Source organism: Populus trichocarpa, chromosome 13 (assembly GCF_000002775.5).
Source record: "Populus trichocarpa isolate Nisqually-1 chromosome 13, P.trichocarpa_v4.1, whole genome shotgun sequence".
Classification (NCBI taxonomy): Eukaryota; Viridiplantae; Streptophyta; class Magnoliopsida; order Malpighiales; family Salicaceae; genus Populus; species Populus trichocarpa.
This window is the reverse complement of record NC_037297.2, coordinates 11,448,591-11,476,245: the sequence shown is the minus strand read 5'-3', so window position 1 is coordinate 11,476,245 and position 27,655 is coordinate 11,448,591. Positions and strand designations below refer to the sequence as shown.

Sequence of the window (27,655 nt, the reverse complement as noted above, 5' to 3'; positions counted from 1 at the left end):
TTACATGGTGTTTCAATGGATATTGTGTTTGATCAAGATGTTAAGGTTTTGAGCTATTTTTTAAAGGTTTTGTAGGGTAAGTTAGGAATTAAGCTATTATTTTCTACTACTTGTCATCTACAAATAGATGGTCAAACTGAAGTAGTAAACAAGATTCTAACTCAATTATTAAGAGCTATCATTCGAAAGAATCTTAAAAATTAGAAAGATTGTTTGATATTTATTGAATTTGCATATAATCATAGTGTGCATTCTACTATTGATTATTCATTATTTGAGATTATTTATGGTTTTAATCCTTTAACACCATTAGATTTGATTCATTTACTTCTTGATGAAAATGTTAGTGTTGATGGGAACACAAAAGCACAAGTAGTGAAAGATTTATATGCAAAGATACAGTAACAAATAGAGAAAAAGAATGAATAATATGCATTTAAGGTTAATAAAGAATGCAAAGTAGTAAGGTTTGAACCAAGAGATTGAGTTTGAGTGCGTATGAGGAAGGAAAAGTTTCATGAACAAAGGATATCAAAATTGATGTATCGAGGAGATGGTCATTTTCAAATCATAAAGATGATTAATGACAATGCCTATAAAGTGGATCTACCAGGTAAGAATGTTGTTAATGCTACATTCAATATTTATAATCTCTCTTTATTTGATGTTAGTGATGATTTAAGGATAGACCCTTTCAAGTAGAGAGAGAATGATACGATCCAAACAACACCAAAAGATCTGTTAGAGGTTCCAATTTGTCTAGTGACAGGATTTAGAGTTAAGAGGTTCAAAGAGGCTTTCCATTGATTTCTTCAAGACACATGGACTGAAACATTACAAAAAAATCAGAATAAAAAGACTTAAATCTACTAGTTTTGACCTTTAATTACTGTTTTAGTTATACTTAGAGATACAAAAATAACTTTAATGTGGTTCCAATTGCATTGGAAAGTAGACATACATATCTTTCCAGTGATATATGATATACCTTCTAATTCATTAATACGAGAGAGAACTGTGCATTTGAAGTTAAGCTTTCATTCTACCACCAAATTACAAAAATGACTTTAGTCTTATATAATATAATTGGGCTACTATTTTATTTATTTTTTAGTTATTATTAGGCCTTTTAGAGATATTATGGTCTTTATTTAAATTTAAGTTTATTGAATTATTATTATTTATTAGGTTTATCCATATTTATAAGGGATATCCTATTAGATTTAGGATTCTTCGTAGTATAAATACTATTTTGTAGAGACTTGAAAAAAAGACTATTTTTAATAAAGAAATCAATATTCTTGCTATGTTTTATAGTTGAGCGATTCTCATACTAAGTTCTTGATTGAACTTGCAAACTCTTCGAAACATTGATTAACTTCGTTGTGATTTTATACTACTCGTATGCTTCTTTTTATAGGCATAAGATGAGAGTGATCATTACTTATAACTTTGGTTTTCCAATGCAGGTTCTTGTTAGGTCAGCTACAAACCATTCAAATATGATTTTAACATATCTTGGGAGGTGTCTGCATTAAATGCTTTGTTCTGGTTTAACAGTGGGTTGTTTCCTTTATAAGGTGTTCTTCATATTAAAGATTTGATGATGAATCTTCTTGATGAGAGAGGGAATGACAGATCCAAGAAAAAGATGAACAAATAAATTCAAATTCTAGTGTAATTGTGTCTATCTTTTAATTTTACGCTATCAAGTATAACTTTCAATCTGACTGTTAGATCAAGCTAAAATTTTACCACGAGTTTCCAGATATATTGTTCTATTTTGGATTAAAACTCCAAGTCAATTAAAGTTTTGAAAAGTCTTGCGATATAAGTCAACAAATGCAATATGAATTTTTTTATTTGCTGTCTCTTCACTTGTATACTTTTTATTTGGAGATGATTCTTTTCCTTGTAATGCAAGGATATTCAACAATTTATTTTTAGGTTAGGCCTTTCGTAGCTTTCTAAAGTTACAATAGGTATCAGATGTGTTTGTTTTGGCTCCCAAGCGAGAACGAGAAATAGGCACCATCCTTGCTGCAACGTACGTTGACCTTTTCGGATTTATCCAATTAAAACCACAATTGAAGGAGGACCACCTAGGGCTCGACTAAACAGAAAGTATCATTATTAAAAAACTTATTGGGGTTAGCAGAAAGAGCTATGAATATGAATGAAATGGGCCACTTCAAATAGGTTCATTGCTCTGGCCTAGAATTCGATTAATCCAGCATAGACTACATGAGCTCTCGAGCTTAGCTGACAAACAATCAGTCACGGTCTGAAGAAAGAGATTCTTCAAACAAGTAGCGATCAGAGTGACTCATAGGGGTAAGACTATCAAATTAGAGAATTCCCTCTTGAAGTTTTGCTCTTCTAAAGATAGGAAGGATATTTAGTAGCTGGGAATGCGGCTAGCTCAACTAGTTTACTTACTTGTTTGTACTTAGTAGGTGGGATTCCGATAACAAAGGTAATTCCTCCTCTAAGAGTTCTCAGAAGAATGCATCGAGGGAGCAGGGCTAGGGGATAAAGATTTACGAGCCAAGCTCTGATAAGCGAGTCAAGCTTTCTCATCTTAGGAACAAGTCAACTAAGGTGATTGGGCATATCTGATCTTCAAATCGTTGATCTAGTTGAAAATGAGTTTTAGTACTTTTGTGAGCCTTGCTATTGAGTAATGCTTGAGTTGCAGGATCAAGGTCTGATCCAAATTGAGCAATGCTTTCGAACTAAGAGGGAAGCACAAGTTCCAGATCGACTGGAAGAGAGAGGATAGAGGAAGCTTACTCCACCATTGGTGGAAGCACCAATCAAGAATCCCTGATAATATAGAATTGAAAGTATGGTGGAAGAAGTTGAAAAAATGCACCCTGTTTTGGTCTTGCTTGCAGCTATTTAAATAAGAAAGTCTAATGAAAAGAAAAAGAAAAAGAGAGATTGCAGATCGAGCGTTATAGAGTTTTCTAGTTCTAAAAGAATATTTAATGGGCAACAACATAGTTTCTAAGTGTGGTAATGATTTTTTAATGTTCCAAAATACTTTTCTTACAAGAATTTCTTATTTATCCTAGTTACACAAGAAAAGAAGGGTTGTAGTATTTAATGACATATTACTTTTGGGATGAATTGTTTTAAGGTTTTATTTGTTATTTTATTTTATTATTTGAATATTTACATTAAGTTTAGAGCTTGCATTTTAATTTGGGTTTGTTTTGGCCCAAAATTAATATTTTAAGACTGTTTTAGGCATTAGGCTTGTGTTAGCTGATTATTGGCTTGGGCACATTGGTTTACAACCCAATAAAGGTTTATTAAAGTTATTTAGGAGGGCTATATATTGTTTTCCTTATTGCAAAATTCAAGAGCCATGTTGTTTTAAATAAACTTGTGTTTTGTGTGATTCGATCATTTTCTCTTTACTGGGATAAAGAACAAATTTGACTTATTAAGGTAGAATCAACCTTGAGGTGTTTTTACATACTTCAGGTTTTTTATTCTCTATAATCAACGGGTTCAAGTCAAATTCACAATACTTTTCGTTCTTAGGTACATGATTATCTTTTAGTCAAGATTTCTATACAAACTTGAATTTTGATTTTCTTGGGTTGTTTATTTACTTCATTGTGGGTTTTTAGATTGCTATCCACGGGGTTCGCATTAGAAATGCCGCCCTTTTCACTTTGGTCCTAAACAATTTTGGGGATTTTTTTTTAAATTTCAAACTTATTTTTTATTATTTCAATTTCATTCTTCAACATTAGTTTACTGGATATTGAACTTCATAATTTATTTTAATTTACTTTATATGGGGTTATCATGGTCTCATGACTCATGTCGCGAGTTTTGTCGGATAACGATGTTGACTCGAGTTTTTTTTTGTCCTTTTTTTAATTGAATATATATATTTTTTCAACTTCATCCTTCAAAAATGGATTGATTGAGAACTGAACTTCATATTTTTTTTTTTGCTTTCTATGAAATTATCTCGATCTCCTGACCCGAGTTTGATAGGTTGGCTCCGGTCATTTTTTTATTTGATTTTTTTTCAATTTAATCATTTAATATTTTTGTTGATTGAAAATTGAGTTTCATGTTTTTAGTTATTTTCTCTAGGGTTATCTCAATTTTATAGCCCAGGTCGCTGGTTAGGCCAATTGACTTTGGTATTTTTGTTATGTTTTTATGTGATTTTTTTCAATTTCATCCTTTAATATTTGATTGATTGGGAATTAGGCTTCATAATTTATTTTGGTTTATTTTTTATGAGTTTATCTTGGTTTTATGACCCGAGTCACGAGTTTGGTTGGTTGTCGCGGGTGGTTTTTTGTGTCTTTTTTTATATATATATATTTTCATCTTTCAACATTGAGTTGATTGATGATTGAATTTCATAATATATTTTGATTTGCTTTCTATAAGGTTATTTTGATCTTATGATCAAAGTTTAACAGATTAATTTGTGTTGACTTAGCTCATATTTTTTAGTTGAATTTTGTTTTCAATTTCACAGTCTAACATTAGGTTGATTGAAAATTAAGTTTAATAGTTTTTTATTTGTTTTTTATAGGGTTATCAGAGTCTCATGACCTGGATAGCGGATTTAACAAGTTAACCCGAATTGATATGAGTCGATCTAATATTTTATCATTTTAATATTTTTCAAAAATATTATCTTGATTTTTTTACTCAAACTACATTTTTATCTGTTATCTAAGTTATCTTTAAATCTGTTAAATTAACTAGGTCATGTTGAATCAATCCCTATATAATTTATTTTTTAATGTTAAAATATATATTAACAACACCTAATTGTTTTTTTGGTAGAAAAAAGAGACCTTCAATGATTTAGGCTTTATTTGAAGTTGCAGTTATATTAACTTTTTATGAAATTTTAATTTTTTTTTATTTTAAATTAATTAATTTATTTTTTTATATCATTTTAATATATTATTATATAAAATAAATTTTAAAATTTTAAAAAATATATTATTTTAATATATTTTAAAATAAAAAACATTTTTAAAAAAACTTCACCTCAATTCCCAAATAAACCATCAGTAAAAGCTAAAAGAAAAGGAAACCCTCAATTTCAACCCAAAATCGAAATAATAACGCCGCATCTTTCTCCTTCAGGCAGACATCGGATAAATAGAAGAAGAACAACAGGAGAAGAAGCAAAAGAAAATAATATAAAATCAATGGCAGAGAAAACCGACGTGAATGCAAAATGGGACGCGTGTCTAGATCTGTCGGTCCGTCGTTTTGTTTACTCTTCATTGGCCGGTGCTTTTGGCGGTCTTCTTCTCTTCAGTCAGTCTCTCTCTTTCCCTGTCATTCATCTGAATTTTCTTATCCTCTTGTTTCGTTAATGAATATAATGGCTTGTGGTTCTGGGCTTTCTTCATTTCTCTTTTCTGCGGTTATTTGATACTGCCACCCTAATTATTTTGTATTGAGTCAGGGTTTTGTAGCTAATTTACAAGTTTCGATGTTTACTTTGGCCTAATTCTTCACTGTTGTTATTTTAGTAGTTAACCCGGATTTATTCGTTTGATTTTACATTGAAATTTCCTTCTTTTTTTAGGATTTGTGAGTGACAAATGTTATGTTTTCTGAATAGAACAATGGGGGTTAAATTTATTAATAATTTCCTCATTGTTAAATCTGTGGGACCTATCGATTAAGAATAGCAATAAACAAACTTGCATTTATCTAACAGAGTTCGTAAAATATAAAAAGTGAAAGCTTCCCGTAGTTAACCCGGATTTATTCTTTTGATTTTACATTGAAATTTCCTTTTTTTTTAGGATTTGTGAGTGACAAAATGTTATGTTTTCTGAAGAGAACAATGGGAGTTAAATTTATTAATAATTTCCTCATTGGTAAATCTGTGGGCCTATCGATTAAGAATTGCAATAAGCAAACTTGCATTTATCTAACAGAGTTCGTAAAATGTAAAAAGTGAAAGCTTCCTGTAGTACTGCGTCTTTTAAGTTTCGAGGATCTGAATGGTTTAGATAGCTTATTTATTAGGCACCTGGCATTTTGTGCTCGGTGTGAAAACTTGGTCTAATGTATGGATAGTTCTACTCTTGACTGGTTACATTATATTTTTGCCCTTCAGTGAGAATCTTAAATTCATCAATGTTTTCATATATATATATATTTATTTATTTATTTTCAAATAGGGACCCCAGTGACTCGCTGGGCATCTATAGCTTTCGGTGCTGGAGTAGGCATTGGATCTGCATATACTGACTGTTCTCAAATTTTTGATGGGTCAACTGCAAAGTTGGTACCACCTAAGACTACATCAAGTGCTCCTGAAGAGTTACAACCTCCTAATACTATGAGTACTCCCGCTTCGCAGGTATGCTGATGATAACGAAAAACATGTACATAAATTAAAATTTTCACTCTCTTTTGGACTCCTTTCATTGATACTTGTGCTGCCTTCTGTTTAAATCTTGAGAACGGATTGTTATATGTTTATTTCCATGTGTTTTTGCCTAGTGGCAATGGTCCATATAATGTGTGAATGCCTGAAAAATGGCATTTATATACTATTGCAAGGAACAAAGTCCATTTTGTATGAGGTGAAATTTTTACAATATGAGCTGTCATAAAAGGTGTCATATTTCGCGTTCTCATATATGATGGGCATGGTATTGGTATTTACAACTGGTTACTTTTTTAAGGACCTTTGATGCTAGGAATCTCAATGTATGTGCATCTCATCAGGGTATTTATTTTTTTATTTTTTTGTTATAATGATAAAGCATCAAAGGATTGAAGAAGTTGATGTTATAACTTATCGATTTATGAAAAATGGAAGAACTGTTCTTTACCATTTTATATAATGCCTTCTTACTGGTTTGTGTTTGGTATCTCCTCTACTGACGTCAAACTACATGAATCCCATCTAAAAGCGTGGTGGGGCATAATGCATTCTAAATGTGTATATCTCTGTACCTTACAGTCTGATTTTCACAAAGGTAGGATTCTTTGTTTCCTTTTTCATTTAATTGGAATGGCTCCACATCATAAATAGTACTAGTAGTAGTAATAATAATAATAAAAAAATCAGTGTAAAATCATAATGTATTTGTAGATGAATGTAGGTTCATGGTTCTACCCTCTACAAGTCACTCACAATTCCCTTTGTTCTTAGATTATGTCACACTTGTTCATGACCATGAAATAGTGTCATTAGGGGATAGGTAATTAATGCTTGTCTTGATTGTGGTTTTTTTATGTTATTCTTTCCCTTTACTGTGTACTTGTTGACTTGGCAAAATGAACTGTAGATTCAAATATTTTGACTTCTCAAGTATTATTTGCGTAGTTTCTGACTTTTTATAGACCTCTGCTAGTACTATTGATTTTTTTTTTTGTCTACTTGTCTTTGTTTTCATTTTTCATGTTCGTAATGTGTTCTGATTATCATGTCATTTGTTGAAGGACACCTCTTTGTATTATTTTCTCTGTTCTAAACTAGTTAGACAGAGTTTTCTATGATTAGATTAAGAGCTTATTTAAAATAGTACAAATTTTATTCCCGAGCCTTGTTTTAGTTGGTGAAGAAGGGATGTGGGTTTAGCAAATTCTTTGTCTTGTACAAACCAACTATTGTGGCTTGTCAGTGATGCAGTCCCTCTAATTATACATGGATTGTTTAGGATTTTTAACATCGCACTTTGACATGCCTTATTTTGCAACTTTAACACATGCACAATGCACCTTCAGAAGATAGCTCAGTTCATTGAAACATCATTTTGATTAAAATGGGTGTAGAAATATGCATAAGAAGCTGTGGATGATTACATCTTAGTGGAATTCTTTACTTAGTGGAATGTGTTCCAGAGAAAAAAAAAAGTTATAGTAATTAAAGAGCAAGCAATGTTTAGAGTTAAAACTTTCAAGCAATGGCCTGTTTGACATTAGCAAGGCCTAGATTCAATATCTAAAAGGACCATATCTTTTCATTATCACCCCTCACCTTCTCAATTCTTTACATTGTGCACGTGTGTTTGTTTTCTTAAGGGTTAATTGCATCTGACATTCCTCTACTATTGATGTTTGATTAGTTGGGTTCCTCTACAACAAATAAGATTAATGGAATCCTTTTACCATATATTCCGTTAACATTTAAGACCCTCAAGTGTTCACATGAATGGAAAAAAACATGAGAATAAAAATTATTAATTTTTAATTTACTTTACATTATAGAAAAGTTAAAAAAATAGAAAATCAATAAAACTTGAAAATTCCAAATTACCCTTGTTTAGACAAGGGTAAATCACCCCTCTTTACCCCTAAAACTAAAAAAATTGAAACCCTTCTCCCTCCTTCTCACAAAACAAGTTAACACTAAATTAATTAAGAAACATTGCTCGCCATGCCCATTTAACTAGTCAAGGGCATCATTGATGAAAAGAAAGATGTGTGAAAGGTCCATGGCACAAATTGCTTCAAGTGAAGTAGTGGGCCAGGAGAACCAGCAAGAACATCCAAAAGAAGTAGCTCACAAACTACATTCTTTCAAGCCATAAATCAGTATTTCTAGCATACTAAGCAGATCTATTCTATTTTTATCCAAGACTTCTTATTTAGGATTGTTCCTTTTGCATTCAAAAATTGCTCTGCTGGTTCTGGGCTCTCTGTGGTTTATAATTACTGGATTGGTTAAATTATTAGAAAGAGAGAGGAGGGGGTGAATAATGGAGGACGATAGCAATGGGAATAAACAAGGGGGTATTTTTTGTTGGTTAGGGTTTCGATTGATTAAAAGTAGGATTGATTAATTACTGGACCTGCTCTCTTCTTCTTCTGTTAATTTGTTCCATGAGAAAGGGAGGCAGTGAGGGGTTTCAATTTTTTTGGTTGGGGTTAAAGAGTGGTTATTTAACTTTGTCTAAACAAGGTTAATTTGGATTTTTAAGTTTTATTAATTTTTCTTTTCTAAAATCTAAAGGAAATTAAGAAAATTAATTTTAGTTCTTAATTTTTTTTCCATCTAATTTGGCGTCATGCAGTCAGCATGACAGCACATCATTGTTAATGTTAACATATTAACATTTGAGGGTCCTAAATATTACAGAATATAGAATAAAAGGATCTTGTTAATCATATTAATAGTAGAGGAGCTCAACCGATCAAAGTAAAACTTTGGTTTAATCAGTTTATTTAATGTCCTTTAAAATGTTTGCTTCTTTCCCTGAATGTTTTTCAGCTGTCTAATCATCACTTTTTCTCAGATTTGCATTGACATGATTATTATTTCTATTATTTGAATTATAAGAAATTTCAATTCTTAATTCAGTAGGTCAATAAGTGTCAGCATGAGGTGGTAGATTGGAAATTTTTTTTTCCTGTTTTTGTCCATCTCCTTTTATCGTTGGATTTTTTTTCTTTCCAAGAGATACAATAAAAGTATTCCTGTCAGTAGAACCTTTTTTTCGACTTGGTTCTCACACTTAAGAATGAATGAAATCCCATTTCTTTTGTTACATAACAAGCCATCCATTATTCTCACCAATTAACGAATGGGTTCAATAGGCAATGCTTTTTTTTTTTTTCTTAAAATACTGCAAGAGTTAAATTCATTACAATCTTAGAATATTCATAGTCATCTATTCCCTTTTGAGTATATTAGCACACTTTCTGACTTTTAGGTTTAAGCAGGAGATAGAATATCCTCAATGAATACATGGATTATTAGATACCAACCTGTCATATTCATATTTTCCTTAACGTTAAATTCAAGCATATCAATTTAGTGGAACTTTGTGCATGTAACATTGAGAAAAGTGATGTTGTAAATGTTCACCAATGAGATTCTGTGTAACTTCATGCTTCTTTGAAATTGGACTTTGGTTCTAGTTAAAATAATGCTATATTCTTATTGTGAAATATAATTGTACTGGAATTCTTTTGATTACTGTCAATTCCTTATTTTAATTATAAAATTAACACCTTTTCTGGTCTTTGTTTGGCTGCTCTTTAGACTTATGGGTGTGGCCTGAGTGACCTACAATTCCCACTCAACATAATTGAGTTCTCTAAAAGTAGTTCAGTCAGAGTAAAATGGGGTTAGAAGGAGAACCAGGAAACATGAAAATCTTGTTGAGGGCATACTCTGTTAATTATTACATGGTGATGGCCTATGGCCTGCACATTAATAATGATAAAGAATCTGAACGGGGTTTTATTTTGCACCAACCAAAGCCAGCTCGGTGACTCAAGTGTATTATTGCATTGTGATCAATAAGATCTGTTGGATCTTTATTTATGAATAATTTTTTATCAACTCATATTTATTATAAGAATCTACATGAAGAGTCAGTTTATGTGGAGATCTTTTGTTTCCAGGATGGCCAGGACTGAGATATTTGAAGCTATCCTCCAGTTGCTTTGGTTACAGATCAGGTTTTTCTTAAGATGAGATTGTTGTTGTCCTTTTCCCCAGATGGCTTATGAAATTGTAGAATGAACGTTGTTCTTGACGGCTACACCGTTAATGTACTGCAAGTTTCAATGGATTGTTACCTTCTGTCCTGTAATTTTATCAGGGTAAAGTTTAAATACCAGGAGAACAAAAGAAATAATTGATTCTGCTGATAAGATTGAGATCTTATGCGCAAAGTTCATTTTTGGAAAAAGGTAAATCTTGCAGAAAACTGCTGCTGTTGTGCAGCTTTTAGTTTCTAGCACCTTGTAATAAAGTAGGGACTCTTCTGTCACACGGTGGCTTGCTGACATGGCGGGATAGATCATTCCAATTATGCAGAAAATCAAAGATGAAGATTGATGGATGTGAAATTTTTGTTTTTTGTTTTGTTTTTCAGTTTCTGTTCATCACAATTCGTTTGATTGCAGTATTGAGGAACCGTAGCTGGGACTGGATATTGCCCGAATACCAGGTCCTTATCCTTGGCTAATTAGGTAGGTCCTTATCCTTGGCTAATAAGGTAGGTACATACAGGAAGTTCTTCAATTCAAGCAGCAGCCTGCCATATGAGCAATACCAAGAAATCATTGGCCACATCTAACATGGAACAACTGAAGATTTTTCCCTTGTCATCATCAGTAGCAAACTTGTTCTGTATAATGAATATACATGGACATTCATGAACTTGCTTTCAGTTTTGTATGACCAAACCATCATGCAACCAATTTCTCATAATTGTAAAAGCCGCCTCTGCATCTGTATCTTCTTCAGGAGAGTTCGGATGATGAGCAAAGCCATGACCTCTTCCCTAAAAAATTACCACCTTCGACCCCTCACCGATCTTCTTCTCACTATCTTCCAAGACACTGACTGTACAAAGAGGGTCATTGTCACCTGAAATAAAGAGCATAGGAACCTTTTTGGTGGAGGCTAAAGCAGGGTCCATCCTTGTACCATAGAATTATGCCATGCTTCTTTGATATTCCTGCAGCTAAGAATTCGTCAACCATCCATTTTGTTGATGCATCAATGTCTTTTCTGACCCTCTGTGGTTCCTGTTTTGTGATCCATTGTCCCCTTACACAATAAAGTTATGGAAGCTCAAAGAGTCAATTTCAACTTGCGGGGAAAATGGATCGAAGAATGAATGAAACGAACATAAGTGCGGCAATTACGAACACCAAACCAATATCATGCCTGTGTATCAGAGGAAAAACATCAGGAAAATGAACATTATTATGAAATTGCCCATCAATTCAAGGTTAACTAGCTTACTTGGAGCCATTACAAGCAACACGATATGGAAATCTCTTGTAGATGAATCTTCAAACCTAAAAATATCAGACGAGCAATATCCCAGTTCCATTATTATTCTTCACTGCGTTCAACAGATAAGCATTGATGCTATCATCGCCTTCCACTATTGAAAGCTCCAATCCACTGACTAACTCGCAAGCTTCATCATCTACATCCTCTTCAACTTTCAATAGGCTGCAAGGAACTCTGCAGGCAGCGTTTCCTCTACATGATCTCCTAAGATTTAAACTGCATTTCCTCTGAACACAAACTGAAGCTTTACAGTCAGAAAGTTGCATTGTTTCAACAATAGCAAGAAACAATTGCAACTATGACATTTTTGTAAAAGCTCATTAAAATATGGAATAAAGGGTACCAAACTACAGAGTTAATCAAGTTGACCATCATTAAAAATCTGTTATCTGGTAGCTTGGCTCAGTTACTACAAGCTTGATATTTGTAAACTGTAGGGCATGCATCTTAAATTAAAGAAAGAGAACTTGAAAAGAAGATAATGACGTACAGGAAGAAGAGAACACTTTGAAAGGAAGTGAAGGCGGCTGCTGTGGCGGTTGTGGTAGTGGAGGAGACGTGGCTTTCTGATGGTCATAGTAGTGGTAGCAGTTATGGTGATTGAGAAAGGCAAGGAGGAGGTTGAGACAAATCCCATGTCAGTGGCTCTCCTGTTTTAACTATAGATGAGAAGTACAAGTCAAAGGAAAAAGGAGAAGCAGGAAGCTGCAAGACTTCGTGATATGAAATTATCATCCTAGTTGCCTGCGTTTTTTGGAGCTTTTCATAATCAATTCCAGGCCTCATATTTTCCATTTTGGCTCCTCGTTTTTTTTTTTCCCTGTTTTGGTTTTAAGAACTAGAAAGCGCCCCTCAATTTTTATAGTAAAATAGTTCAATACCACTCAGCTGCTGAAATTTATCTTGCAAGCTTGACTGGTCTTTTATTTAAAAACCGAAACTGAAAAATATTGACGTAAATTGAAGATTAAGATCCTCTCATATCATTATAAAAACAGATCCTGTCATACCAAGGCCTGTGTTAGTTTGATTTACAATATTATGGACAATGATAGTTTGCTATATAAAAATTAAAACCACATAAGATTTCTCCTTTGAAAGATAAAATGCAGTAAGAAAAGGGAAAAATGAAGCAAAAATAAGAAAAAAACACAGCTACAATATCCATAGAATAGCAGTTCTGTCGTGTCATCATGAACTGTACATCAACAGTAACTAATTTCCACCAACGCTTACTGCATCTCTAATGATTGAATAGCAAGCTTGGCTGCTACCATGGATATATTCTCATTCACTAAATCTAGTGAATTGTCCAGCCTTTGTAGCGTGTCTTTCAGATCCATTGCTCTTAACTTCTGTTGCTGCAACTTGAGTGTTTCTGATTGTGTAGATCCTGTCAAAAAACAGAAACATGCAGATCATTTTTTTCTTCGCAGGAGTGGGTCGTGAAATTCCAACTACTAGAATGATTGCCACAACAAAATACTGAAGCTTTGTAAGGAACTTTTTTTTTAATGTTAAGAATAAAGAGCAATGAAACACTTGCTTGTAATAGGTTGGAATGCTGCAAATGATATTCGCTCAGCAGGAGATGGGATGAAAGATTGATCACATTCCAGGGACGGTTCCTTCTCTGCCCATGTTAGAGAGTTTGCAGTACAGGTTTGCAACAATTCCTCTTTGGGAGCCTATTGACATGAAATAGAAGAGCAGTCAACTCCACTCCCATCTATACACCACATGGTGGTAACACGATACAACAGTAAATAATGTGCAAAAATTATATGACAGTAATATTCCAATCACATAAAATCTGACAAGTAAACATATAAGCAATCCCCAATTCGCCTTGCAAGATAATTTCCCATATGAGTTGTGGACATATTCAGTGGGAGAAAATATTTCACTCAATTCAAACCAATAATGCCTTAGTGGGACAAACTGTGAATGTTCGATTTTTGCCACCATTTATATGTTATGCCAAAGTATTTGCAACAGCCAAGAACATCCTTCAGCCCCAGAAATTCCAGTCATGCTAAAAATGTTAGCAGAGAACAGCACACATGTCATATACCTTCTTTCCAATGTTAGCAGACAAATGTCTGGCTCTTCTACTACTACTGAATTTCCAGTGCAGCCAGCTACTTAAGAGGAAAGGAACCTATAAAATTGAAATCTAGTATCACAGACGCTTAAAGGAATTTTAGCCCAAACAGAACTGGATGGAAGGGGTGAATCCCAGAAGCGATCTCAGCCTTGGCTAGTTAGGTATTCAAGTTTAGTTGAATATTTGTTTTTTGTTTTATTTTTTATGCATCTGCATAAAAAGGTGATTATTCACTGATGAAAAGTAATGAGAGCTAATTTTCTGTGCTTTTTATCTTTTTACTCTCATTGAACTCAATTGCGAGACACATAGAATTTTCTTGATGAAAGCATTCAATTGCACAACTGTACAAACTGGAGGATAGAGAATCAGAGAGAAAGAGGGACTAGTAGTAGTACCTTTAGTTTGATTTCCAAGCTATTCAAACTGCGAAGAGCGTCCTTCACTGCTATAACTTTAGAGCTGATTTCATTTGCACCAATAAACCTATCCTGTAATGGTATGACTTCACCTTTCAGGTAAGGCTCCGACTGCAAATTAGAATCACAATCACGAAAATAAGCAAAAAGAGTTGATAAGCAGAAGGAAGCAGCAAGATGAACACAAAAGATGCAGAAAAAGAAAAATAAATCGACATGGAAAATTGGGAAAACAAGAAATAAAAAAGAAAAGTGGACTTAGAAACTGCAATAATAAGCTAATAACTATTAAGATAATATGCTTGCAAAAATAATTGACAAGCATGGGCAGGTTTCAATGAACACCCCCCTCCCTCCACCACCACAAAACCCCAAATGAAAAGATACAATTTTTGTTCAACATAGGCATTGCTTGTTCTTAAAGGCAGACAACTTTGTTTACAAAACTTAAAACAGTTATATTAAAGATACTATTGACAATTTACTCACCTGTACAAAATTCAAAAGCTTGACACGGCCAATTCCCCGTATGGAGACTAATGCTCCAACATCTAAGCGTTCGATCTGCAGAGCACTAAAACTCAAGTTATCTGAAAAGGTGCTCCAAACCTCTAAGTTTTGATCCCAAAATTTTGGATGCTTACATTTTCTATATTGACTAAACAGCCATATCTAGCAGCAAAGGATGCTTCAGTTCCTGAGTTGCTAATGAGAATAGGATCCAATACAAAATGCACAAACAGCTTCTTTCTTAATAAAGACTGCCACAAATGATAGTCACAAAGAGATTGCACACACATTAGACTTAGCTTATTGCAATATTGCTACAGCAATTAAAAATTCTCAACCCAAGCAATGGATTAGAAAATGGGGAAAAAATGCTTATATATAAGATATCAATATATAAGCAATGTGCATGGAACAAAGAATTCAGTCCCTCCCAAATTACAATACTAACAAAACTGAGTTTGATGCAGTAAGTTGCAGAAGTTAAGCATATATGAATCATAGAATTATGACTTAACCAGAAATAACCACAGCACGCCTTTGGGTAAATGAGGATTAGTGACAATCTGCTACTCTCTCTGCGCTTGGGTTCTAGGTTATTTGTAGGCTGGAAAACATCATTTAAGCATACAAACATCACAGTAACAACCTCTCAGCCATAACTTGGCTTCTGCTCTTTTCTTTCTTTCATCTTCCCCTTTTTCTTGCTATTCTTCTTCCGGAAGTTCAAGCATTCAAGAAGAAGAACAATAAGCAGATCCAAAAAAGAATTGAAATGAAAAAAAAGGTACTCAAAAGTCGTTGCAAAGCAGCAAAGGTGCTTGTTTTGGCAATCTAGTTAGTATACACATCCATAAGGCTGAATGCAGCATCTGTGCAGGGATGCAAGATCATCTCCACCTCTCTGAAATTGCAATTCCTCGTCTTGACCTCATCTCAAATTAAGTGGAAACGTATCCTCAAGTTGAAGAATCTTATGAGCCTAAAATGAGTATCACTAATACCTACTTCATATCATCATGCCCAGAACATTGTTCCAACAAATACAGCACGAATAAAGATATGGCTGTTTAGTCAATATAAAAGAAGTAGCTTATCATATCGCTATATTGACTACACAGCCATATCTAGCAGCGATATGATAAAAACTTCAAAAGGCTTAAACATGAGATGCTCAGATCATCCATACACCAAACAGAAGAAGCAGTAGAGATGTCTATAAAAGAACAAAAGGAGTAGCTTATCATAGCTCTATATTGACTAAACAGCCATTTCTAGCAGCGATATGATAAAAACCTCAAAAGGCTTGAACATGAGATGCTCAGATCATCTATACACCGAAGGTCGACAGCTTGCAAAGTCCTTCCCCCGCAAACAAAATAGAAATAACTAGGTGAATAGACAAGCAGATAGATAAACAAAGGCGTGCAAGGTAGCATGGCCATTTTGACTACCTCCTCGAGCAGAGCTAGATATCTGGCTTCATATAGATGGAGTGTTTTACTCTCAGATGGAACTAGAACCTGTCATTATGAAAAGAAAAGATTGTTACTAATAAATCCTTACCACATCAATTACGGGCTAAGAAAGTATCAACACTTCCATCATTCTATCAATTAGAGAAATCAAAATTGAAAGTATCACTCTTTCAATGCCAGGTCTGGCAATTTCACATCTCTTTTATGGTTTTTCTATACTCTTCATCTTTTCATGCCCATGTCAATATATATTTTGCACATATATATCAAGTAATTGTACAGGATTAGACAAGCCCTTTAAAGGCAAGCGTAAAAATATATCTCACAAGAGAAAAAGAAAAAAATCAAATAAAAATCCAAACGATAAGTTCAGGTCTTGTTATCTAACTAATTAACTAGAGGCTCCATGTTGTACAAAACCATGTGCTTAAGTAAAGAACAAGAGAAGTAGCTCATCACATGCCCACCGGAATTAACAACGAGAAAAATAGACAGACAAAGGGTAGTGGAAGTAAGTAGTAAGTACCTCGTTCGTGTTAAAAGGAAGAAGAGGGAGCTCAAGAGAGGAGGAGGCATTTGGAGACACACGGCACCATCTGCTTATTCTCCTCCTTATAAATAGCTGATGATTCCCATTTACATTCACTTGGAGATGGAAAGAATGGGATAATAGTGATAATGAGTTACGAGTTCGGGTTCTTGAAACAGTACCATCAATTCTTGAAGCAGTACTGAGGATTGCTATACTGCTGCTGCTGCTGCTGCAACAAATCATGGAAAAAGATAACCTGACTTGATTTCGTTTACTTCTTTTGTGGTTTGGTTTGTTTGGTGCCGAATGATAGTGGAAGGAGGAGGAGGAGAAAAGAGCAGTTAAAATTGTGGCTAGCATACATTATGATCCTTTCCAGTTCCCAGCTAGCTTTCCTTCGTTTTTAACGGTTGATGGGTTTTATCCTCCTTTCTGACGGGATAATATAATACCATGCTATTACACTTGACTTCGTGCGCGGTTGAAGTTGTAAACAATTACAATCTACTATTTAAAATAATATTTTTTTTGTTTAAAAATATATTAAAATAATATTTTTTTTTAAAAAAAATATTTTTAATATATTACTCAAAATAATTTAAAAAATATTAATTTTAAACAAAAAAATTAAATTTTTTTAAAAACACCAGTTAATCACATTCCCAAAAATGATGGTTTGTTTTTTAGTTTTAAAAATATGTTTTAAGAATTTTAATTTTTTAATTTTAAATTAATTTTTTTTAATATTTCTGAATTATTTTAATATGCTGATATTAAAAATAAAATTTAAAAATAAAAAAAATATTATTTTTAAATATTTTGAAGTAAAAAAATATAAACATGAAAACATAACAATTTTTTTTAAAAAAAATCTTTTAAGTAAATAATAACTTCTTTTAGTGATGATGAAATGGGGTATTTTTGGATTCATTTGCCAATTAATCAAATATTAAACCTCACTCTGTGTGATTTAAAAAATGTATATTCCATAAATGGTGGTTTTAGAAAAATATATACTATTGATTTTTTTTATTAAAGTTTTTTAAAGCTATTTTTGTATTTTAAAATGAAAACCAATGGGGTGTTTGGCTATGACATAACATATAATTATTAATATTATTAAAAAAAAAAATTTGTAGGGATTCCATTAAATTCTAGCTAATCATATTGAAAATTTTCATTGTGAGAAACCTAAATGAAATAAAAAATCTGAGGTTATAGGGTGATGAAATTGTAATTGTAATTTTTTTTATTTTTTTAAATTAATATATTTTTGATATTTTCAGATATTTTAATGTGTTGATATTAAAAATAATTTTTCAAAAATAAAAAAAATATTATTTTAATATATTTTAAAATGAAAAATATTTTAAAAAATAATTATTACTATATTTTTAAATACATTCTAAGACAAATACCTTCTAAGACGGTATTTGACCTTTGGTTCAATTGTAACTTTACAAAATTTTGAATTTTTATTTTTTTTATATTTTTAGATAATTAAAAATACAATATCTACTGTAAATGATTTGAGTGCATGCTTTGCAAACAGGAGCCCTAATCTCCTTTGCAAGCAACGCAAACTCGAGCTTCTCCTCGCTCAACAGGTCAAAGCAACGTTTTTTACTGGAATTCGTGGATCTTTTGGGTGTGATGTTTACAGGAGAGAGAAGGGGGATTGTAGTGAGGGAGAGAGAGGAGGGGGTCTGGTTGGTGAAGAAAGAATGGAGAAGAAGGGGATGGCTAGTGGTTGGTGATGGTGTTCTTAGATAGGAGAGAATAAATATATTAGATTTTGATGGATTTGATGTTTTGTTAGTTTAGATATAAAGATTATAAATTGTAATTTAAAAAATAAATGAAATGAAAAGAAAAAATAACCAAATCACATAAAATATTTAGGATGTTTTTTCCAATTAAAAAAAATGACCATGATAGTCTTGGAAATTTTTGTTTTTAAAAGAAAATGAATAATGTAGTTCAATTCTCAACCCATTAAACATAAAATGATAAAATTAGATAAAAAAAACCTAAAAAATTAATCCGGGTTAGTTAATATGGCAAACTTATAACCTCGATAATCAAGGACAAGCCAACTCGAGTTATCCTGTCACGAGATCAAGATAAATCGATAAAAAATAAAAAAAAATAACAAAGCTTATTTTTTTATATATAAAAAAATCAATGTCAAACTATAAAAACAATAAGAAAATAAGTGAAAAACACAAAACAAATGTCAACCTGAGTTATGTTTTCAATCTCATGACCCGGGTTAAATTTTTAACCTCATGACCCGGATCATTAGTCTTGAAGCACCTTATTTGAAAAAAACCATGAAGTACAATTTTCAATAAATCAAATGTTGATAGATGAAATTGAAAAATAAATTCAATTATATAGAAGGATTAAAAAAACAATTAAAAGAATAATGATTAAAATTGAAATACAAAATAACTTTTATTTTTGATTAAAGGGTGAAGTTGAAAAGAAAAATTAATTTAACAAAATAATCCAAAAATAATTAAAACAATTAAAAGAATGAAGATCAAAATTGAAATAAAAAATAAAAATAATTTTTTTATTTAATGGTGTAATTGAAAAAAAAAATCAATTCAACAAAAAAAATAAGGACAAAATTAAAAAAAAAACATATCTTAAATTGAGATTGAAGGATGAAATTAAAAATAAATCAAAATTTTATAAAAAGAACAAGAACAAAACTTAGAAATAAAAAAAATAAGGATCTAAATGGCAATACTCTTAAATCATAAGACAACTCTAAAATTTTGGATGGATAGCATGAATTTCGAGAGAAAGAGATAGAAAAGATGAGGGAGAGGGCGGAAGCGTTGTCAACGATAAATAATATAACCATTGACCACACACTCTGCCTTAAAAGGAAGAAGACACAATGATACTTTCACCAACACGATAAAATAAGGGTTTTGGGTGTTGATAGGCGTCGCATGCACCAATCACTTTTTTGTTTTTTATTTATTCAAATATCAATTTGCTCATCAACTAACCTAATAATAATAGTAAAATATTATTGTAAAAACACAAAAAAGTTCATTGACGCTAATTTTAAATTTTTTTGCTTTTAAGGATATTTTGATCATTTCACTATTTTTTTTATATTTATTCAAATATCAAATCTCCACTTAGTTGAATTGATAATAATGAAAAAACTATTGTGAAAAATATGAAAAAAAAACCTTAACGTTAATTTTAATTTTTTTTTGCTTTCAATAATATTTTGGTTGTTTTATTATATTTTTTAAAAGAAAAAATATTTATTTATTCTAAATCAATTTAATAATAATTAATCGAACTATAAAAAAGACTCAATGCCTCCAATAATGAAATTTAATTTTTTTTGATGGGATGAGCAAAACCATGAAAACACTTTTCATATTCTGCAGAATTTTCCCTTCATGTTTTAGCTTTCGTTAATTGAATATATATATATATATATATATATATATATATATATATATATATATATAGGCACTCTTATTAAAAATATTTAAATAATAGCTTGAGGTGTCGGCTTAAGTGATAAGTAAATTCGCTTCATATTTGAATTTGAATAAATGTTAGGGAAATAAAATATCTCATGAAAGCATCAATTCAAATAGAAGGGGAGCAAATGTTAGAAAATATCCGAAATATGTACAAAAACAGGATCAAAGATGCCTGACCTTCAAAGTTCAAACCAAAAAGAAAATATTTAAATAATAGGGAGCAAATGTTAGAAAAACTATAGGATCCCATCTGTAGTTTGCCCTTTCTCTTTTTGTCCTTTACAGTTTTAGCCAATCCTTTCTCGTATATACTCTATAAATACCATATCATGTACAAGTATTTATCCTTTTTCAATCATTAACAACATATATCACCTGCTGGTCTGTTTGAGACTGAGGATTTGTAGAGAGGCAGCTGTTGAATTATTTATTTTAATGGTGGAACTCTTTTTCCATTTTCCCTAAACGAGAAAGAGAAGAGAAGAGAAGAGAAGGGGGAAATGGATGGACCTCCAGGGAACGATTGTTGCGCCATATGCCATGGACACTTCAACATTGCTTGTCAGGCCAATTGCTCTCATTGGTTTTGCGGTCAGTTTCTATCTACACATTTGCTTCCTTTCATGTTTTGCTGATTGATTGGATCTGGGTTCTTTCTGGGTGAGCTTAAATACGTGAATGCAATGTCGGTTTTTATTTTTATTTATCTTTTATTCGGGAAGAAGATTTTGATGATACCATTCAAGAAGGATAAATGATTATCTTTTATGGGTTTTATTTTGTTTGCTAAATTACCATTGTAATGATGCTTGATTTATAGTTTATGGTCTGCACAGTTGTCTATTGGAACATAATTGGTTTGGGGTCATTTTATTATAGTTAAAGAACGAATTTTTGTCCAGTTATGTGGTCAAAATGCATAATTTTATCTGTTTGTTTTGTCAAGCCTGTTGAAATGATATTTGGGGGGTTTGGTTAATTTTTTTGTTCTCCTTCTAACTTTTGGGTTCTAGACTGTTAAGATTAAACCTGCAGGTAATTTAACATTTTCTTCACTTGGTATTTTTAGGTGATTGTATTATGCTTGTTTGGCATCATGGATCTGTACTCCAGCCATGTAAATGTCCGCTGTGTCGTCGACAGATTACATTGTTGGTTCCTGGTGAAGCTTCATTAAGGGAGCGCAATGATCCTCATGTTGCTGAGGTTCTTGGAAAAATTGAAAGATACAATCATCTTTTTGGTGGAAATACCAGTAGTCTTGTTCAGGTATGTGGGTTACATGTTCGGGTTTCTTGTCTATAACAAAATTTTCCTTGCAACTAAAATTTCCTTAGAATATGGCAACTCTAGCCCGATCCGCATCAAAAGGCAACAGCCAAAACAAAGGACAGAACTCTAGTCCGATCCGCATCAAAAGGCAACAGCCAAAACAAAGGACAGATAATGATTTTGGTCTTGGAATGCATGTTGTTTTTTTTACCAACACTACTAAGATTCATAAGATTAGAGTCTTGATAAGAGTACGTGCATGCACATGTTTGGCTTGGTGTCCCTTATGCTTATGGCTAGTTCTTGTGCTCTCCTTGTCTCTCCACTACTTGCACATGTTTGTGCAAGTTTAGGAGGATTTTTTTTCTTCTTAAATCTGTTATGTGGAATTTGATCCTTAAAGGCTTTATTATTGCCTTCTTGGTGCTCCAAAATTCTTGTTTGTCCTCCTTTCCTTTTTCCATGCAGCATTCTCAGCTGCCAGCTCGTTCTCTGCAGATAGTAGTTGCTCTACTTCCTAGCTTTAGAGAAAAAGGAGAAGAGGAATAGTTGCTTTACTTTATGGTCTATATGGTCGCGCTACTTTGTCCCAGTTTTTTCTCATTTTCCACAGATAGGAAGTATTTTTTTTTTCTTCCTCATGGATGCATTTGGGTATTTTCTTATGTTACAGAATATGATGTCATATGATTTCTGATTACTCAGCTAAAATCATAGAAAACTACACAGCATTAGGAAATTTAATTGTATATAGAACTTGTATGTGAGATCGAGTTCTCTAAAAAATTACTTGGTAGTATTAGTAAGATTTGAAGTAGGTACTCTTTTGATGAGGAACAATGAGGTCTGATACCTATGTCCCATGTGTAGTGATGCAGGACAACTTAGGGGCTGTTCTGGATCTAAGTTTCAGAGGTTTTTTAGAGCTGTTGTATTGATGTAGATTTCTTGTGGATTTGAGGAAAAATGTGGATACATTTCTAGGAGTCACACCTAGAGGATAGGAAAAAACTAAGCTTCACACTTAGGGTTCTTAGGAGTCACACCTAAGTGGAGATTGAGTCGCACAATCAAAAGCAAATTGCTAGAATTTTATTCATAAATAAACTTGTATTCATAATATTGAAAGATTACATACTTAGTTATAGAGTTCTAGTAGTCCAAATCCAATAAGGACTTAGATTCCTAAATACAAAAATACTAAGTTTATGTAGAACAGGAAAAACCTAATAAAGGTATTTACTCCTTAGGACTAATAAAATACTAGATAGAAGTTAACAACATTTTTGGTTCATGAACTTTTCATTTTTTTCTATTTGAATGTCTCTACTTTTATTTTTGCTATTCGAGTACATGAACTTTCAATTTTTTTTCCAGTCAAGTGTTTCTGTGAGGTTTTGTCTATTTTATTCTGACATGGTCGTTCAATTGACACATGATATAATGACATGTCTGCCAAATATGTGTGAACTTTTTAGTTTGTGTCTAATTGAGTGCTTGTATTTTATATTTTTTTTCTCCTTTAGTGTTTGTACTTTTATTTATTTTTTATTCAAGTGTCTCAATTCTCAATAATTTATTAATTAATTGTTCTTTTTAATTTATTAGTTAATAGTTAATGTTTCCACCTGTTGACATCCTTATATGGGATAAAATATTTTTTAAAAATACTTAATAATGGTGGATTTTCTTAATGAACCTTGTTATGGATTTGTACTTAAAATTGTTAATTTTTAAAAATAATTAAATGTTTTAACTTACCAAAATAAAGATAGAGATATGTTTCATTCTAGCGAAAGAAGAGAAAATCAAATGAATCTAAAATCTATTTTTCTTTTTTCAAGGCATGCTAGTTTTATTTTTATTTTTTCATTTTAATAAATTTGATATGTATGGTTTTGTTGTAAAAAAATTATTTGTTTGGTCTTGGTCAAATATGATCATATAAAGATGCAAAGTAAACATTAAAAGAATCTATTTAGGCCCTGTTTGGAAACACGAGCAAACCCGCGTTTACAAAAAAATTCAAAATTTTTTTTTGCTATTTTTTTATATTTTCGGATCGTTTTGATGTGCTGATTTCAAAAATGATTTTAAAAAAATAAAAAAAACATCATTTTGATGCATTTCTAAGCGAAAAGCATTTTGAACCGTAACCACAATCCCAAACAGGCTTAAGGGTAATGGTTATTATTGTAGTTGTTGAGTTTTTTTTCTTTTGACTAGAATCAACTTTCGTGCTCATATTTTTCTTGAGTCTTATATAAATTGTAATGGCTTAGTATTAGTTAAAAAAAAAATTTCTATATAAAAAATGGCTTTTAACAAAAGCATAAACATTCAAATAGAAAAAAAAATACAAATACAAACACTTAAAATAGAAAAGAATAAAAGTATATATACTTAATTAGAAACAAGCTAAAAAGTTTGTGCACACTTGGAAAACATGTTATCATGCCACATGACAATTTAACGGTCATGTCAACATAAAATACACAAAACTTAACGAAAACACTTATATTTGAAAAAAATTGAAAGTTCAGCAGTTGAATAGAAATTTTAAAAAGTTCATGAATTGAAAATGCTATTAAGCCTACATACTTATTTATAAGTTCTAATAGTCCAAATCCAATAAAGCCTAATAAAAAAATACCAAGCCTGTGTAGAGCAGGGAAAACCTAATAAAACTAATTACTCCTTAGGCTAATAATTACTAAATAGAAAATAAAAGCAAGACTTGGACAAATTTCCAGATTTTCCTGAAATTACAGAAATACCCATTGTCTATAAAAAGACTCAAGTTTTTTTTCCTTTGTTGTCCGCATCTTGTAGTTGTCACTTAACTGGTTTACTAAGAACTATTGTTGGGTTCTATTGATTTGAAGGTGCCAATTATGCAAACAGCAGCCTCTTTTTCTGGATCCACGAGTCTGCCTTATAATCTTTACCTGATCTGTGCTCTTGATGTTCTGTTTCAACTTTCAACCATACTTGATCAATGCCATGCATAAATTAATATCATTTTTATCCTAAGAAAGCTAGAAATGATGGATGATTAGTAGTACTAGTCATGACATGTACTGGAATTTTTATCTGTTTCAGCATTTATAATCATATCATACGTACATTTAACTACTGTATTGTAACTGCTATGAGGTTTTAAAAGATGGTTTCTCTTATCCCCAGAGAATGCAAGACCTTCCATTTCTTCTCCGGAGGTTGTTGCGAGAAATAATGGATCCCCAAAGATCTCTTCCTGTGGTCATCAAGGCACGTGTCTACATTGCAGTTAAGTAAACTAGCAACTTTTTACCAGTCTTATTTCTAGCACTGTGGTTTTTAAACTAGCAACTTTTTACCAGTCTTATTTCTAGCACTGTGGTTTTTAAACTCTTGCGTAAATGATCAACCATAAGAATGCTGCTAGCTATTTGATTTTTTTACTCGGCCTAATGTTTTGTCATCTTTTAGGAGCATGCTATGAACCTTTTTATCTTCATATTTTTGTTAAGATTTAACCTAAAATTAATCCATCTGTTCAAAAGAGATTGAAGATCAAACCCCTGCTCGATCCTGCCTACAGTATGTGGTGAGAGTCATACTTTTAAATTTAAGTATTCCATGCCTTTACATCTTGAGCGTTTGAGAAGGCTGTTAATGATCTTTCTTAACAAACAAGTGTGTAGAAGAAATTTGAGGGAGAAGTAGAATACACCAATAAATATTCAATCTTATTGCCCGAGTTACAAGTTTCCAATACCATGACTTAAATACAATGAAATGCATTATACTAACTGACTTAACTCTTAACAGCTCAAACTAATTTCCTAACCAACTAAACTTCCTTCACATGCTTATTATTCTCTCCTTTAGTTACAACTGTTACTACTGCTGCTGCTATTGAACTGTTTTCTGCCATATTTATTGCATGCTGCTACTAAGTTTCTTCCATCAATCCTTGGCTCGTAACAAAGGCCTCTAATGGAATGCTATAAAATTGGTGCTTAGTTCTTCAACATCTAATATAAATTGGTGTTTTGGGCACTAGAGCTTAACTCAAGAAAGACATGGTATAACGACCAAGCAGAAGATCGTCAAAATGAGAAATGGCTTCCTAAGTTATAATATGATTTTACGGAAATCTGGATGCTGGCATAATGGAATTGGTATAGGTTTTCTTTACTAATGCACTTTCATGGAGGAATCACCCCCAAATATATTATTCCATTTGCTGTTCTTCAGCTTCAAAGGACTAATGCAGCTGCATATTGTCTAATCCATGACATATGACAATGACATCATTGTTAGAATTTACAGAGGAGAGTTTGAAAGTAGGTTGTTGAAGGAAATCTACAAAGACAAGAGGCTGCTGTAATGCTGCCATTCTGCAGCTGCTTCTGCCAATGAAGACAGCTCCTTCTACTACGTGTTTAGTGTGTTTTCTGTCGCCCCTTGCCCTCTCTGGTCCTCTCTATTTATAGCTGAAAATGGGGGACAACAATTCCTGCCAAGAATCCGTCATAATTTGTGCCATTGACATGCTGATTTTCTGCCACTAACAATAATCTAGTCTAGTATGAAAAATTATTCTTGTTGGACTACATATGCAAGATGGACTCGCTTAACAACATCGTATTCAGTTTACCGTTATGTTTTGCAATCATTGACTGGCATATAATTTGGTTAGTTTGCTAGGAGAAACCGTAACTACATTTGCTGTACACAACTCCATGAGACTAAAGGACTAGTCTTCTTACATTAACCCAATTGAGTATTTTATGCATTACGTGATATTGGTTGGACTACTAGTCTCATTTCTACAGCAAGATTCTCATTTATTTCTTGTTTGCAGATGGTATTAAGTGCTGTCTACATCATCAGCCCTGTAGACATTATTCCAGAAGGTAAGTAATTGCTTTATTTTAATTACTCATTTATATTTTGTATTTCTTTTGGATTACGTTGGTTCTCTTGTTTTAGTGAATAACATTAAAATAATGCAATCAGCTATGGGTGATAATTTACAGGAATTTTGGGAATAGTTGGTCTCTTGGATGATCTCCTCATAGTGCTCATCTGCTTTCTTCATGTTGCTGCCATCTACCGGTCAGTGCTCTATTATCGTCATGGAGGTTCTTGAACAGAACATGAGGCATGATATGTTTATAAGTTCTTCCGTAGAAATCTAAACATGTTTTCACTAATTGCGGAGGAAGGCTTTTTTGTATATGCTAGTACCTTTTTTCCACTCCTGGTGAAATATTGAGTTCATATGTATTTGCTTATACACGTCTTTTTCTACGTACAAAATCACAGGTGTAGTGATTGCATTGATGAGAGAGTAGAAATATCCCTTTTGTTTGATTTTGATGTTGCAGGTTTATACATGATGAAAGCGTATGTTGTTTCTTCTTGCTCTCTATTTCTGGATAAATACCTTCTTCTTCCCGTGTGAGGCAAGACTTATGTTTGGAGCATGGCTACTGTTAATGTGGACTTGCGGTGTGCAGGGTATCAGATTGATATATTAAAAATATGTGTGCAGGAATCACTGATGTTCACACCTAAATCACTGTGGATTACTGTATTTTTACTTTTTTTTTTTTTGTATTTTTGTATTTTTTTTTTCCAACTTTCCCTCATTTTTTTTTTTCCAAATTTACTTTTTTTTTTCCAACTTTGCTTTTTTTTTTTTCCCATTTATTTTAAATTTTTTTTTTTGTTGATTTTACTTTTTAAATATTGAGCTGATTAAAAATTTTGCTTTGTAATTTTTTTTTTTAAAATACTTTGGATTGCTACGGTGTTTTTTCACATAGTTTTTTTTTTATTTTTTTATATTTCACAATTATATTTGTCGATTTTTTTTTTTATATTGAGCTGATTGAGAATTTAGTTTTGTAATTGTTTTCTTTAAAACATTGTTTATTGCTACAGTGTTTCTCCACATGGTTTTTTTTTTGTTTTTGTTTTTTTATAATTTTCTCCGAAATTATCTTTTTTTATTTTATTTTTTAATATTGAACTGATT

General features: G+C 32.1%; 4 protein-coding genes across 6 annotated transcripts; 2 read left to right on the top strand and 2 right to left on the bottom strand.

The window, feature by feature from the left end:
• Positions 1-5,076: 5,076 nt before the first annotated feature.
• LOC127904196 (uncharacterized) lies at positions 5,077-10,827 on the top strand. Its single transcript, XM_052446490.1, has 3 exons — positions 5,077-5,316; positions 6,195-6,376; positions 10,378-10,827. The coding sequence occupies exons 1-3, from the start codon at positions 5,205-5,207 to the stop codon at positions 10,390-10,392; spliced, it is 309 nt and encodes a 102-aa protein (XP_052302450.1). The 5' UTR covers positions 5,077-5,204; the 3' UTR covers positions 10,393-10,827.
• A 232-nt stretch (positions 10,828-11,059) lies between these two features.
• LOC127904195 (uncharacterized) lies at positions 11,060-12,614 on the bottom strand. The gene is made up of 2 exons (XM_052446489.1): positions 12,276-12,614; positions 11,060-12,012 (listed from the first exon to the last, which is right to left on the bottom strand). The coding sequence occupies exons 1-2, from the start codon at positions 12,420-12,422 to the stop codon at positions 11,797-11,799; spliced, it is 363 nt and encodes a 120-aa protein (XP_052302449.1). The 5' UTR covers positions 12,423-12,614; the 3' UTR covers positions 11,060-11,796.
• Positions 12,615-12,745: 131 nt separating this feature from the next.
• On the bottom strand, positions 12,746-17,246 carry LOC18104391 (uncharacterized). Of its 2 annotated transcripts, XM_006376156.3 has the most exons (7): positions 16,823-17,246; positions 16,273-16,341; positions 14,956-15,072; positions 14,801-14,875; positions 14,291-14,422; positions 13,332-13,473; positions 12,746-13,178 (listed from the first exon to the last, which is right to left on the bottom strand). In XM_006376156.3, exons 1-7 carry the CDS (start codon positions 17,186-17,188, stop codon positions 13,018-13,020), a joined length of 1,062 nt encoding a protein of 353 aa, XP_006376218.2. In that variant the 5' UTR covers positions 17,189-17,246; the 3' UTR covers positions 12,746-13,017. The 2 variants fall into 2 exon arrangements, with proteins under 2 accessions (XP_006376218.2, XP_024439695.2); XM_024583927.2 differs by lacking the exons at positions 16,273-16,341; positions 16,823-17,246 and adding an exon at positions 16,115-16,186.
• Positions 17,247-20,463: 3,217 nt separating this feature from the next.
• On the top strand, positions 20,464-26,988 carry LOC18104389 (uncharacterized). 2 transcript variants are annotated; one of them, XM_024584161.2, is made up of 5 exons: positions 20,464-20,943; positions 21,422-21,621; positions 24,811-24,894; positions 26,477-26,528; positions 26,652-26,988. In XM_024584161.2, the coding sequence occupies exons 1-5, from the start codon at positions 20,853-20,855 to the stop codon at positions 26,762-26,764; spliced, it is 540 nt and encodes a 179-aa protein (XP_024439929.1). In that variant the 5' UTR covers positions 20,464-20,852; the 3' UTR covers positions 26,765-26,988. The 2 variants fall into 2 exon arrangements, with proteins under 2 accessions (XP_024439929.1, XP_006376216.2); XM_006376154.3 differs by having other exon boundaries at positions 20,471-20,943; positions 24,811-24,912.
• Positions 26,989-27,655: the final 667 nt, after the last annotated feature.